At 35.8% G+C, this 15,663-nt stretch overlaps 2 protein-coding genes across 2 annotated transcripts in view; one reads left to right on the top strand and one right to left on the bottom strand.

Moving 5' to 3' along the window:
- Positions 1-2,168, bottom strand: part of LOC132697172 (methylcytosine dioxygenase TET-like) — a 74,957-nt gene extending 72,789 nt beyond the window's left edge. The window contains exon 1 of the mRNA XM_060662466.1: positions 2,044-2,168. The gene's annotated coding sequence lies outside the window, so the exon portion shown is untranslated. The remainder of the gene's footprint in view (positions 1-2,043) is intronic.
- Positions 2,169-4,599: 2,431 nt separating this feature from the next.
- LOC132697280 (pseudouridylate synthase 7 homolog) lies at positions 4,600-12,208 on the top strand. Its single transcript, XM_060662639.1, has 7 exons — positions 4,600-5,194; positions 5,248-5,723; positions 6,880-7,080; positions 8,609-8,759; positions 8,816-9,017; positions 10,419-10,570; positions 11,778-12,208. Exons 1-7 carry the CDS (start codon positions 4,660-4,662, stop codon positions 12,116-12,118), a joined length of 2,058 nt encoding a protein of 685 aa, XP_060518622.1. The 5' UTR covers positions 4,600-4,659; the 3' UTR covers positions 12,119-12,208.
- The last annotated feature ends 3,455 nt before the right edge of the window (positions 12,209-15,663 follow it).

Raw genomic sequence — 15,663 nt, 5'->3', positions numbered from 1 at the left:
TAAAAGTTCAGATGGATTTTCATCAAGGAAAAGCCTCCTCAGTTCAATTTTTGATATTTTGTATTTTTCAAGGTTCATAATGCCCTTTTATAAATATTTTTTTACTAATACTTTTTGACTGAGCGAGTTTAATGGAAAAACACTAATGTCACGTGAAAATTTTGGAAATCAATCGAGATCCACGCAAATTAATGTTCGAAGTTATATTATTAAGTTTAGAATATTAAAGTTTCTTATATTTTACGTTGAAAAATAATCGGCATTCGCTCATTACTGAGTTAAACGTTTCTTGCAAATTTTCTAATTCTCAATATGCGGCATTCGCTTATTTTTAAAAGTCAAAAGTTTTAAATTAGTTAAAAGTTTCTTATATTTTACGTTGAAGAATAATCGAAATTCTTGTCAGATATACGCATTTCTTTTGCAAAGAGATAAAAGTTTCTTATATTTTAAGTCGAAAAATAATCGAAATTCTTGTTAAAAATAAGCGTTTCTTACAAATTTTCAAATTCTCAATACATTTGCATTTGCAACGCATTTGCTTATTTTTACAGAGCTAAATCGCTATTGTAAAAATAATCAATCTTGTAAAAAAGCGTTTTTTTTTGCAAATTTTCTAATTGTCAATATGCGGCATTCGCTCATTTTTAATAAGTTAAAAGTTTCTTGTATTTTCCGTTGAATAATAATAGAAAAAGAAAAAGAAAGAAAGAAAGAGAGAAAGAAAAGAAAAAGAAAAAGCGAATTTTCTAATTGTGAGTATGCATTCGCCTATTTTTAGCTTTTTAAAATTTCTTATATTTTCCGTTGAAAATTAATCGACATTCTTGTTTAAAAAAACTCGTTTTTTTTTAGCTTATCTTTAAAAGTTAAAAGTTTTGGTTAGTTTTTGAAAAATTTCGAATTCTCAATATACGGGCGGGCGGCATTCGCTTATTTTTACCCAGTTAAAAGTTTCATATATTTTAAGTTGCAAAATAAGCGAGGTTCTTGTTAAACAATCGTTTTTTGCAAATTTTCTAATTCTCAATATGCGGCATTCGCTAATTTTTAAAAGTTAAAAGTTGAAAATTTTAAATGCGTTAAAAATGTTATATATTTTAAATTGAAAAATAAAATAAATAAAAACTTTCAATATGCCGCATTTGCTTATTTTTACTTAGTTAAAAGTTTCTTATATTTTTTGAAAAATGATAGAAATTCTTTTTTAAAAACACTTTTTTTTTCAAATTTTTTTAATTTTCAATATGCGTAGTTCGCTTATCTTTAAAAGTTGAAAATTTTAAATGAGTTAAAAGTTTAAATCGAAATTATTATTAAAAAGAACGCATTTGCAAATTTTCTAATTCCCAATATACGGCATTTGCTTATTTTTACCGAGTTAAAAGTTTGTTATATTTTACTTTGAAAAATAATCAAAATTCTTGTTAAACAATCGTTTTTTGCAAATTTTCTAATTCTCGATATGCGGTACTCGCTTATTTTTAAAAATTGTAAGCGGAAAGTTTTAAATGAGTTAAAAGTTTCTTTTATTGTACGTTGCAAAATAATCGAAATTCTTCTTAAGAAAACGCGCATTTTCTAATTGTGAACATGCATTTGCTTGTTTTTACCTAGTTAAAATTCCTTGTATTTTTCATATAATCGAAATTCTCATAAACCCGCATACTAATAATAATAATACCATGATTATATAACTTTTATAAATTAATACTGAGCCCGTGGCGCCGCCGCGACTTTTCCGGACGTTCGATTTCGAAAATCGGGGTTTCCGGGTGCCCCCCACCCACCCCCGGCCCAACGCGAACAAAGAAATTCGCGGACCGGCGAAAAATGGCCGCGCAAGCGCCCCCCGCGCGGTCGATCAGTTTCATTGAAGTTCCCGCCGAAAGGGAAAGTACGTCGACGCCGCCGCCGCCCCCCGGTCCCCCTCCGCTTTCGGTTTCGACGCCGCCGCCTCCGCCGCCGCGCGGCGCCGTTTTCCCGCGGAAATTGCAACGGAAAAACGAAAACAAAAGAAAGACGAGCGTACGAGACACTGACCGTGTGTAAATAGGGACAGTTTTTTCCGCCACACTCTGTCTGTCGCACACACCACCTCCACGATTGCACGCACTACGCTTACGACTGTCGCCCGTCGGCGTGTTTTTACGCACCCGAGCTTTTTCGAGGCGAACGGCGCGCCGCCACGGCACATCTGTCGCCTTCGCGAACCAATCGCGAGCTTTCGACACTTCGGGAGCTTTCGGCGACGCTCGGCAGGCGCGCGATGCGACGTTTTCTACGGGGGCCGCTCGATTTCGTGCTCGCCGACGATAGGACAGCGGCGGCTCGTCGGATAGACTCTAAATTGTCTCGCGATTCCTGCAAAAAGACTTGAAATGCCCGAGAAATCGTCCGGCAATAAACCCACCCATTTCCACGATTTAACTAATCAAAATATAACATTTTTCGAACGTTTTGTTTATAAATCTTTGATTTGGTCTCTTGAAAACATTTTCTTTTTCCGATACACCGTGCCCGGTATAACATGAAATAAATAAAGACATGATTTCGGAGTTGTATTCCCAAAGGGCGTGGACGGCGTCGATGTGAAAATACTTTCTTTACAGGGGCTCCAGTTTTGGAGTAATAAACGGTAGACAAAGTTAATCGAGGAGTCGGTTGTAAAAGCATTATATTTCTGGTCGATGTATAACAAAACTATTGGGTGTTGAATTGTAATATTTTACGGCATTATCGGAAAAACTACTGTCTACGAGACTCCATCCTAAACCACCCAGTCCGTTTAAAAAAAATTAAAATACGTTCTTTTTTTCGTAAGCCATGCACAAAACGGACACACTGGTTTTGAACTCTTTAAATTCCACACTCACTTTCATTGTCTAAACAAAAAGAATTTACCTGCATAATATTTTTAATGCCGCATGTGCCCTTTGTAGGCAAAGTTAATCACGGGATCGGCTGTAAAAGTACTATATTTCTGGTCGAAGTATAATATGATAAGTGTGCTCTGTGTACTCTGTTCAATGTCTACAATATTGGAAACTTAATAATAATATTTTTATTTTAATTTTGGGTATTGTTTTAAACGTTTAATTTTAATGTTTTTGCCATATTAACCTAATATACAAAAAGCAATATATATTATAATACAAAATAATAATATTTAATCTTGTACATTTTTTCGTATTGAATTCACTAACTCCATAAAATTGACTGAAGCAAACGCTTCTTCTAACTCCTTTGGGTTGAAAAATTCTATCTTTAAATATAAGATCTTTTTCTCCATTTGTAATCAATTCCCCGATAAAGTTCATTGGCTGACTGCTGAACTTAAAGCTTGTCTTTGGCCACTAAAATTATGTCCGACCCAAGATAAAATTCAATAAAGAATAAAAGTTATGTCCTTAACTGACATTGACAGCTATATGCAAGTACCGATAACTCTATATGGCTGAAAAGGCCTCGACACGTCCATTTTTTTATTCATTTATGAGAAACGGAAAACTGTAGATAATATCTGAGCGAGCCACTGCATTTTTCCTGCGAAACTCATCAAAATTGCAATATACGCACCCCACATCTGCCACTAATAAAAGCAACCCAATGGACGAAATAATATAATTAGTACTTTAGACGTCAAACTTTTTGCAATTATGCCAAAAATAGGGCGAGATTTTAAAAGGATGTAACTAAGTTTTAAAAACATCGAGATATGGAAAAACATTGCAATAAAGATAATTTTGGGGATTCTTGCCCTAGGTACCTCGAAAATAACCAAAAGCAATGAAAAGAATTGGAAGAAATGGATTTTTTGTCTTGGATTGCTTAAAATAAAGGACAGTTTGTTGACGGAAGCATTTAAAATATTCGGTCAAAAGCCAAATATTCAGGAGACATCGCATCACAAATATGGCGGAAAACAGAGCAATGAAACATGGGGTAAGTAGTATATAATACATAGAATGTACATTATTTTTAACTAAATTAAAGGAAAAAAACATGAAATTTATGAATAAATTATGAAATAGCAATTTTTTAATAAAACGTAGAGATTGTGAATAAAAAAAATTGTCATATAAAAAAATCCAAGGGGCTGCTGTTACTTCTTGGTTTGAATACAAAAAATATAGAAAAAATAATTTAATCCAACATTTCTTATCCATTTATTTAACTGTTCGATAATAAACATCATGCGTATGTGCCACTGCAACAGGTATAAATTCGTTATTTTACCCCAATAAGGATTAAAAATAAATAACAATCGCTACCTCCCACTTTGAGATTTTTGCAGGTGATAATCTAGGATTTAAGATGGTTGCAACGCATACGGATTCGAAAGGACTGCGTTTGGCGTCAAACGTAAATCAAATTATATCCGCACAACATTCCATAAAATTAGGGCCATCGTCCTTGCGCATTCGCCATTAATAAATATTTTTTTCGCACTGGCATCTGGCTTGCCGGCGACCTTAGCTCCCTTCGCTTTCGTGGGAATATAAACGTAATTTATATTCCAATTTCTTTTTTAGTTAAAGACAGGTTAATTTTAGTTAGGTTTGATTTTGAGCACCACCGGCAGGCCAGACTCTAGCCGTAAGAAGAAGTTTGTTTTTCTAACCTCGCTCGGCACATTGTTTTTCTGTCTCCGGAATAATGCCATTTAAAAAGCGCAACAGGAGGACGAATTTCAAGAAGCACTTCGGGAGCCATTCCCGGAACACGGGCTCGAAACCGAACGGCACCCAATTTAGTGTCGAAACACACCCAGACCGATCCGAGGAGCTCGGGATTACGGAATACGTGTCCACCTTGGAGGGATTTCCCGCCGTTATAAAATCCCGGTACTCAGATTTTCAGGTGAACGAGATAGACTTGGAGGGAAACGTGGCGAAGCTAACCGATACCAGTATACCGGGCGAGTTCGCTACCAAGTTGCAGCAGGTCGATTACAAGCAAGTGGAAGCCAGTCCGATCGAAAAGGTGTCTCAAGAGCAGTGGGTCGCGATGAAAAATCTGGTACAGGGCGGCGCAGAAGACGTCGTCGCCATAGACGCGAGCGACATGGACAAGGACGCCCGTAAGGCGCTGCATCAGTCGGTGGAGAAATATTTCGGCCGCAAAATTATCAGCAACACGGTGGTGGTTGACGGGAAACCGGTCGTGCAGATGAAAAAATACGATAAAGATGGTAAGCGACGACTCGCGAAGTGAGTTTAATCGGTGAGGGAATGTGAGTTTCAGTAAAGGAGCGCAAACAGTGGCCCAACCACTTGCCCGACTTTGTGCACTTTGTTGTTTACAAGGAAATGCTCGATACGATGGACGCTTGCCTAAAAATCGCGCAGCAGCTGAAGATATCGCCCGGGAAGGTGACGTACGCGGGCGTGAAGGACCGGAGGGCGAAGACGACCCAGTGGTTCTGCGTGAGGCGGGCTCAGCCCTGGAAACTAATCACCAAGACGAACTCCCAGAGGAATATCAAGGTCGGTAACGTGAAGTTTCGGGACGCGCCCCTGAAACTGGGTGACCTGAGCGGCAACCGGTTCAGGATCGCGCTGAGGAACGTGGTGGCAGACGACGACGTCATCAAAGGGTCCCTTGAAAGTTTGCGTCTTCGCGGATTTATCAATTATTACGGCAATCAGCGGTTCGGCAATGATCGGGAAACTCCGACATATTCGATCGGTGACAAACTTATCTCGGGACGGTGGAAGGAGGTAAGGGTCCTTGTGGTTTGAAGTTAGGTTAGGTTTACCGCCGTGCTTTTCACTTTGGCGAAATAGATGAACGTATAGACCCTAATGAGTTCTCCAATGTCTGTTCTCTGTATGCCTTATATATATGCACTCATAACTTTAAAACCTTTAGGGGTATGCAGTTGAAGTCGAAAACATTTGGCATCCATCAGACCGCGTCGTCCGTCTTTCTTGCCCAATTTCCATTTTCTAAAATTTAAATTAAAATATCTAGAGAAAAACGGGCTCTAACTAAAAAATTTTGTTTCAGTGGTCAGATTCTAAACTTTCATATTGAACGTTTTTACGTATTCTACAGGGCGTTCGGAATTTTTCCTACCAAATTCGACTTCACATTTGGCAGGGTGCTAAGTTTCCGGAAGTATTTAATTTTTTGTTATTGTTTTATTTTTATTTTTAAAAAAATATTTTATTATTTACTAAAAATTCTTGATATAGGAAACGCAGGAGATCCGGCACCATAACTTTTATTTCACTGTCGGCTTCGAAAAAAAAACGTTTTCATTTTTATGTCAGTTTTCTGTTTCTTTCGCGATTTACTTTTGTTTTTTCGAACATGGCTATGTAACAAAGTAAGTGTCTGGAATTTAAAGCTGTTCACTTGAAATTTGGCATCTAAACTGTTGTTTATGTTAAGCATTTTTTCGATTACAGTTTTCTTTTCAGAGTTAAATTGTAGGTGCAAACTGGTTTCGGGAAGTATTCTGAAAAATTCTTTGAAAAATGTGTATCAAAAAAATTCGGAATCCATTAAACGCAAGAGACCCGGCACTATAATTTTAGAATCAGTTTCGAAAAAGAAGGTTTTCATTTTTTTAAAATTTTTTCGATTATGTACAGGGAGTGCCCGAAAATTAACATTTTTGGTTTCTTTTTTTTTTTTTTTTTTTTTTTTTTCATTTAAGCAGTGTCTTGTTTAATGCAGTTTTGAGGTTGTCTCGAGTGCTCATTTTAAAGGCATTATATGCAGTGCGTACAATAATTTCGTTCATTTTGCGAAAGTGTTCCATACCGGTCCGCAGGAGTAACTACCTTATTGTCTGTTCTCTGTAGTCGCTCTTGTAAACACTCGTCAGTACAAGTTCGAGGTTAAGTTTGGGCTGATGCTCGATTTCAGGCGATCGACTTAATCCTGAAAGTTAAAACGGGTGACGATCAAAGTACCGACCTGAGCAAGGCGAAAAAAATATACGCGGAGACTGGAGACGCCGAAAAGGCTTTGAAAGTGTTAGGAACCAACCGGAACAGCATCGAAGCGAAGCTGCTGGAAGGTCTGGCTCAGAATGACGTCAACGATTACGTCAACGCGTTGGAAAAGGTATTCAAAATTCGTACAGCGTGTCTTGGGAAGCCCTTACCGAACGGAAAAAATTTTAAGTTTGACAGTGTGTCAATGTGGTTACTTATAGAAGCCACCCTGTATATCCAACGTACAGCGTGGTCCATTTAAGATACTCCTATACCTTATGTCAATAACTACGACACTGAGGGAAAAAAGTTAAATACAAAAAGTGTTTGACCCTAAGTATGTATGTATACAGAGTATTCCGTTATATCAGGACAGTACATTAACCAATTTTATTTTTTTAAATATAATGCTATGAATATTTTTAAAAATTCCAATTATTCTCCCGACGTTGAGTTTTTTTTTTTTTTTTTGAAAACTAAAAGTGGAAATTTTTATTACGGATACGTGGATACGGTTAATATTTAATGCTTTGACCTATCTACCTCGAAAATACAGGGCGGTCACAAATGACCATAAAAAAAAATGTTTTTTTATAATTAAAAATAATTTTTTCCTAGACCATGCATTCAATTGTTTTTCTGTTGTCACCATCGTATTCAGTGGAAAAAACCGTCTTTGTATCTCTACTTATAACAAAGTTACCTATGATATACACTTAATTTAAATCGTCTTGTTTATGAATACATTTCAAACCCAATAAAAGTTTCAAATACAGGATGATTTAATTTTTCAAATATCAAAGCGTTAAATACGAACCACTTCCATGGATCCATAATAAAAATTCCCACTTTTTATTTTCAGATGTGAAAAAACACATTTTTGCAAAGACCCGTTTTCCGCAAACAATGTAAAAGTGTACTATTTGCAAACATTTGCAGTTAAGCTCTGAAGAAGCCCACAAGATGATTGCGAAACTTCAGCAAATTCGATTGAACAACAGCCGACGTAGGAGTAAATAGTTTTTCTGCCAAAAACCACTCAAAATTTCGTATGCCATGTAGTCCGACCACACATTATGTGTGTGTCGTCCAAAGTTATATTTTGTTTTCCTATTTTTTTCTTTTGTCATTTTCACTTTTTCCAAATTTATAAATTACTTTAAACTAATTCAACTACGTGCAGTAGCTCAGATTTAATTGAGAAAGCAGTAATTGAACAAGAGCTATCGATGGAAGTTACAACATTATACGTAATGATAAAAAATACTGAAAATCAGGCGAACAATGAGAATTTTTAAAAATGTTCATAGCATTCCGTTTAAAAAAAGTAAGTTGGTCGCTGTCGTGACACAACATATGTAAAACCGCAAATATTAAAATATGTACCGTGCGTTCAATTTATCTTGATAACATTTTAATTGGATGTAACTCATTTGGTTTTAGAGATATGAAGGTAAACGAAAAAACAAAATGTAGGGCTAGTAGCCCAGTTTTTTTTCCAAAGTGACGTATAAAACAACTCAACCAACACATTTTTGGTACTTAATGTTTTTTCCTCCGTTGAGTTAAGGTATAGGAGCATGCATTCTGTACCTCACCCTTTGGTAATTACTTCCCAAACTCACGCTGTGTGACGTCACTCAAACCGGAGGTTCCAGATACCGCGAAACATGAGGCTGATGTACGTTCACTCTTTCCAAAGTCTGGTGTGGAACAAAATGGCGTCGGAACGCATACGCAAGTTCGGCCTGGAGGTGGTTGAGGGCGATTTGGTGTCGGACGAGGACGGCGAGAACCAAGCGGAGGCCGGTATTGCTCGGAGGCTTGTAATGTGGAGGTGTGTTTTCGAGTGTTTTGCGTTGTAGACGAAAACTCGACCGAGGTGGTGGTTAATCGGAAGTGCGTGAAAGTTGTGAGCGCGACGGAGGTCCAGAACTACACCATTTACGACGTGGTTTTGCCCCTGCCGGGTTATGACGTCACCTATCCCGAAAATTTGAAAGATTCCTATAAGGAATTGCTCGGGAAGTACGATTTGACGTTGGAGATGCCCAAACAGAGCGTGAGGTGGGTGCCATGTGTTAATGTTGAGGTTAGGTTTCTTCGTTTTTCGAAAATATTAACCCAAATGACAACATCGATGGTCATTTTACAGCTTTCTTTACTTCGGTAGATCTTTCGAATATCCAGTCTTCTTTTGGTGGCCTTTCCACCTAACTGGTCTATGATATTGATATTTGCTTGTTGTAAGTTCTAATCAGAGCGACTTGATGAGAGACTGCTTGGTTCAACTTTGATTAAGTCCACAGTGATACGACGCATTGTTAATTTTTATAAATGAAGGTTTTAAAGTATAAAAAAAAATAGGTTTTTCCTAAGCATTTTTCTATTAAATGTCCAAGTCTCCAAGTTCTCCATTTTGAAAAAATCCACTGTCAATTTACGTCATCCAGTAATGGACTAAATAAAGATGTCATGCTATGACGTCACTGCACAATTGCTCTGACCGGCCTTTATCATATCTTCGCCCTTTACCTTTATTTTTATCGTTTGCAGCGACGTTTTAGTAAGATATTCAGTTGTTCTGGAATGAAGACGTTTCCGTTTTATATAACCACAATTTCTCTGTTTTGTATAATTTCCTGTTTAAGTCGCATAAATAATGAAGTTTGGCAACACCGTGCAGTTGTAATTTGGCGATCACAAATAAAATTTCCCCATCTACTTTATAGGTGCGAGTATTGATATGGCTATTTTTCAATGTGACAAGTGCAGATTAGGTGTTTATTTAACTTATTTATCTGTGGTCGCCAAATAACATGCAGCTGTACAGCGTTGCCAGACTGTGCTATATTTAGTGATATCTAATAGTTATATAAAACTGTCTGTTTCATTTTTCATCTCCAATCCGATACAAACAGCCAGAAATTAAATCAAATTTTAAAGGATCATGAAAAACAGTATCACTTATGACAGTAGCATAAGAAGTATATCAGAAATTCTACCGTGACAAATAAACGCAAATCTAAATTTTAAAGTTGCAAAAATTACCACAATTAAGACCAGAGTAAAATTACAAAAAATTTAATAAATGTTGTTAATTCTCAAGATAATGGAAAACGAATTTTAATTAATTAATTAACAATTAATGGAAAGAAGAGACGTTGTCTCAGAAATAATAATCGAATGTTTGGCAACAAGGGACGAAAAACCCTATAAAGAATTATGGTCGCGCAAACCAACAATTTTGGCATCTATGACCACAGCGCATAAATAATGAATTTTTTAAAAGGACTGTATCCTACGCAAAAATCTCTCGAAGGAGTAAAATTTATCCCGTTTTGTGCCGGCCTTAGTTAAAATGAATGAAAACGGATCAATTAAAAGCGACAGCACTGTAAATTAAAGTCAATGTTAGCGTTTTGCGAATCAAACGAGTGGGAGGGGGAAGTACATTTTCCTTTCCAGAAGCTACAATTTGAGCGGCGCCTACCGGAAACTATGCGCTCGCGTGCAGGACCTGTCCTGGAACATAATGTATTACTCCAAACCCACAGACGACCTAATCCGATCGGATTTCGAAGAACTAAAAGGCTTAGAGGAGCCCAAAAGCGTCGAAAGTGAGTCCTTACGATGTTTGATGTTTTAGATGTACTTGGTATTTTAACAATAAGTTTAAAGTGACGTCATCGCTAACGTTTGGTATAGTGTGTCTCGAAATATATCGTTTTGGTTAGTTTTTAGTAGCAATTGTTTGTTTTTAAAAATTTCTAAAATTAAATGTTATATTTATTTCCGTACAAATACAATAACATCAGAAGCTACGTTACTTACTAAAGTAACGTATAACTACATTGTGATTAATTACAAGGGGCTCTGTTATTATGTATGCAAATGTGAGGTTCTTTAATCTTTAATTAACGGTAAAACTATCTGCACTCAGGAATTTATCACCTTCAGAAGTCCCTGGATTCAAAATAAATAATATTGTATTGTAAAATGAATCTTGAAATTCAGTTTTTGGTAGTGACAGCCTGTGTTAACAGTAATATTTTTTAACCAATAATTTTGTTTTCAAAGTTTTAAAAAAATTCTGCGCTCCTGTCTTTACGGTAGTCTTTGATATTCTTTGCTGACAAAAGCAGTTTGGTATAAATCCCATTTCTGATGAAGCGTTTCCATTTCAGGGTGCTTTGTCTCACAGTTTTTCTCAGAAACCAACCCATCCTTTAGATACTGTATGTGGTTTTGATAGAGGGAATATATGTTGTCCTTATCATAACTTGTTTTACTGACTATCATTTTTGTAGCTCCAACGGTTCGAAAGTTATTCAGGAAAGCCAAAAACGAGAACGGAGAACGGACAAACATTTTTTTTTGACGGTGATCATTTCTGTACCAACGGCGATCCTATAGGACATACCGTTACCGAGATATAAAATTTTTATACGAGCGCAGATACTCTCGAAAATTCTATTTCATCGATTTTCGAAAGTAACATGTCTTTTGTGCATTCACAATTCAAACAAACACTTTTACCTTGTATCACCATTCTGTGTTTCTCCATTATTATTGTCGGGCACCTTGGATGCATTTTACTTACTTAGAGCCTCTAAACACATTCTGAAAGTGCTACAGAGTGAATAAAAACTCTTTCCATGGATTCTGCTGGAGCTTAACAGAAAAGAGTTCTTTTTGCCCCGCCCAGTAATGTTTGTAAAAACCGAGACGATATATTTCGCAACACACCATACCAGTTAACGGATTTATACCTGGCGATGCCGCAAATCACTGTAAACTTATCGTAAAACTTTCATCGGTTGTTAGACGGCGAGTTCAAGGCGCTAGTGTTGGAGTTTCGCCTCAAGCCCGCCAGTTACGCAACCATGGTGTTGAGGGAGTTGCTGAAATGCGACACGTCCAGCCACGCGCAGGCGCAGCTGAACCACTACGCGTCTTCGAAGGTGGGCGAGAGGATCCTAATGGGCGAAGACGGCAATAAGGACGAGACGTCGGGCACCGTGGGTCCGATAGGCCTGCTGGAGGACAAGGAGAGGTACGAGGATTTCATGAAACTGGTTTTCTGCGACGGCACGAAGAGGAAAATGGAAGGGAACGGGGATGACGACGACGCCAGCCGCAAGAGGACGAAGGCCGACGGGTCCTGAATTTTATTTATTTTTTTATCGGAAAGTGAATAAAGGATCTCGAGGGCTTTTTGTCTTTTTTGCGAAAAAAATACAGGGTGATTTTTTTTTCGTGTTTTGGTTAGTACAAAAGTGCAGGGCGGGCCTTTTTTGTTTTGGATATTTTTTGATAGTACAAAAGTACAGGGTCAGTTTTTTTTTAGTTTTGGTTAATCTTGATTAGTACAAAACGTTACCCTATAACGTTTTTTATGTTTTGGTTGCTACAAAAGTAAATTGTGAGTTTTTTATCGTCTTATGGTTTGTTTTGGTTAGTACAAAATTGCAGGCTGAGTTTTATTTGGTTAGTTTGGGTTAGTTTTACTTAGTACAAAAGTATAGGGTGAGTTCTTTTTTTTGTTTTGGTTAGTACAAAAGTACAGGATGCGTTTTCTTTTGTTTTGGGCCAGTTTGAGTTAGTTTTGGTTAGTACAAATGCACAGCGTGAGTTTTTTTTTGGTTAATATAAAAATACAGGGTCAGGTTTTTTTATGTTTTGGTTAGTAGCAGAGTCAGTTTTTTTAAATATTTTGATTAACTTTGTTTTGTACTAACTAACCAAAACTACAGGGTGAGTTTTTTTATGTTTTGGTTAGTTTTGTTTAGTACAAAAGTGCAGGGTGAGGTTTTTTATGTTTTGGTTAGTACAAAAGTGCAGGGCAGGCCTTTTTTGTTTTGGATATTTTTTGATAGTACAAAAGTACAGGGTCAGTTTTTTTTTAGTTTTGGTTAATCTTGATTAGTACAAAACGTTACCCTATAACGTTTTTTATGTTTTGGTTGCTACAAAAGTAAATTGTGAGTTTTTTATCGTCTTATGGTTTGTTTTGGTTAGTACAAAATTGCAGGCTGAGTTTTATTTGGTTAGTTTGGGTTAGTTTTACTTAGTACAAAAGTATAGGGTGAGTTCTTTTTTTTGTTTTGGTTAGTACAAAAGTACAGGATGCGTTTTCTTTTGTTTTGGGCCAGTTTGAGTTAGTTTTGGTTAGTACAAATGCACAGCGTGAGTTTTTTTTTGGTTAATATAAAAATACAGGGTCAGGTTTTTTTATGTTTTGGTTAGTAGCAGAGTCAGTTTTTTTAAATATTTTGATTAACTTTGTTTTGTACTAACTAACCAAAACTACAGGGTGAGTTTTTTTATGTTTTGGTTAGTTTTGTTTAGTACAAAAGTGCAGGGTGAGGTTTTTTATGTTTTGGTTAGTACAAAAGTGCAGGGCAGGCCTTTTTTGTTTTGGATATTTTTTGATAGTACAAAAGTACAGGGTCAGTTTTTTTTTAGTTTTGGTTAATCTTGATTAGTACAAAACGTTACCCTATAACGTTTTTTATGTTTTGGTTGCTACAAAAGTAAATTGTGAGTTTTTTATCGTCTTATGGTTTGTTTTGGTTAGTACAAAATTGCAGGCTGAGTTTTATTTGGTTAGTTTGGGTTAGTTTTACTTAGTACAAAAGTATAGGGTGAGTTCTTTTTTTTGTTTTGGTTAGTACAAAAGTACAGGATGCGTTTTCTTTTGTTTTGGGCCAGTTTGAGTTAGTTTTGGTTAGTACAAATGCACAGCGTGAGTTTTTTTTTGGTTAATATAAAAATACAGGGTCAGGTTTTTTTATGTTTTGGTTAGTAGCAGAGTCAGTTTTTTTAAATATTTTGATTAACTTTGTTTTGTACTAACTAACCAAAACTACAGGGTGAGTTTTTTTATGTTTTGGTTAGTTTTGTTTAGTACAAAAGTGCAGGGTGAGGTTTTTTATGTTTTGGTTAGTACAAAAGTGCAGGGCAGGCCTTTTTTGTTTTGGATATTTTTTGATAGTACAAAAGTACAGGGTCAGTTTTTTTTTAGTTTTGGTTAATCTTGATTAGTACAAAACGTTACCCTATAACGTTTTTTATGTTTTGGTTGCTACAAAAGTAAATTGTGAGTTTTTTATCGTGTTATGGTTTGTTTTGGTTAGTACATAATTGCAGGCTGAGTTTTATTTGGTTAGTTTGGGTTAGTTTTATTTAGTACAAAAGTATAGGGTGAGTTCTTCTTTTTGTTTTGGTTAGTACAAAAGTAGAGGATGCGTTTTCTTTTGTTTTGGGCCAGTTTGAGTTAGTTTTGGTTAGTACAAATGCACAGAGTTTTTTTTTTGGTTAATATAAAAATACAGGGTCAGGTTTTTTTATGTTCTGGTTAGTAGCAGAGTCAGTTTTTTTAAATATTTTGATTAACTTTGTTTTGTACTAACTAAGCAAAACTACAGGGTGAGTTTTTTTATGTTTTGGTTAGTACAAAAGTGCAGAGCGGGCTTTTTTTGTTTTGGATATTTTTTGATAGTACAAAAGTACAGGGTCAGTTTTTTTTAAGTTTTGGTTAGTCTTGATTAGTACAAAATGTTACCCTATAACGTTTTTTATGTTTTGGTTGCTACAAAAGTAAATTGTGAGTTTTTTATCGTCTTATGGTTTGTTTTGGTTAGTACAAAATTGCAGGCTGAGTTTTATTTGGTTAGTTTGGGTTAGTTTTACTTAGTACAAAAGTATAGGGTGAGTTCTTTTTTTTGTTTTGGTTAGTACAAAAGTACAGGATGCGTTTTCTTTTGTTTTGGGCCAGTTTGAGTTAGTTTTGGTTAGTACAAATGCACAGCGTGAGTTTTTTTTTGGTTAATATAAAAATACAGGGTCAGGTTTTTTTATGTTTTGGTTAGTAGCAGAGTCAGTTTTTTTAAATATTTTGATTAACTTTGTTTTGTACTAACTAACCAAAACTACAGGGTGAGTTTTTTTATGTTTTGGTTAGTTTTGTTTAGTACAAAAGTGCAGGGTGAGGTTTTTTATGTTTTGGTTAGTACAAAAGTGCAGGGCAGGCCTTTTTTGTTTTGGATATTTTTTGATAGTACAAAAGTACAGGGTCAGTTTTTTTTTAGTTTTGGTTAATCTTGATTAGTACAAAACGTTACCCTATAACGTTTTTTATGTTTTGGTTGCTACAAAAGTAAATTGTGAGTTTTTTATCGTCTTATGGTTTGTTTTGGTTAGTACAAAATTGCAGGCTGAGTTTTATTTGGTTAGTTTGGGTTAGTTTTACTTAGTACAAAAGTATAGGGTGAGTTCTTTTTTTTGTTTTGGTTAGTACAAAAGTACAGGATGCGTTTTCTTTTGTTTTGGGCCAGTTTGAGTTAGTTTTGGTTAGTACAAATGCACAGCGTGAGTTTTTTTTTGGTTAATATAAAAATACAGGGTCAGGTTTTTTTATGTTTTGGTTAGTAGCAGAGTCAGTTTTTTTAAATATTTTGATTAACTTTGTTTTGTACTAACTAACCAAAACTACAGGGTGAGTTTTTTTATGTTTTGGTTAGTTTTGTTTAGTACAAAAGTGCAGGGTGAGGTTTTTTATGTTTTGGTTAGTACAAAAGTGCAGGGCAGGCCTTTTTTGTTTTGGATATTTTTTGATAGTACAAAAGTACAGGGTCAGTTTTTTTTTAGTTTTGGTTAATCTTGATTAGTACAAAACGTTACCCTATAACGTTTTTTATGTTTTGGTTGC

The sequence above is a fragment of the Cylas formicarius genome, unplaced genomic scaffold (genome assembly GCF_029955315.1).
Source record: "Cylas formicarius isolate icCylForm1 unplaced genomic scaffold, icCylForm1.1 PGA_scaffold_1__22_contigs__length_36826433, whole genome shotgun sequence".
Classification (NCBI taxonomy): Eukaryota; Metazoa; Arthropoda; class Insecta; order Coleoptera; family Brentidae; genus Cylas; species Cylas formicarius.
Note: the sequence above shows the minus strand (reverse complement) of the source record. Positions and strands in the feature narration are given on the sequence as shown.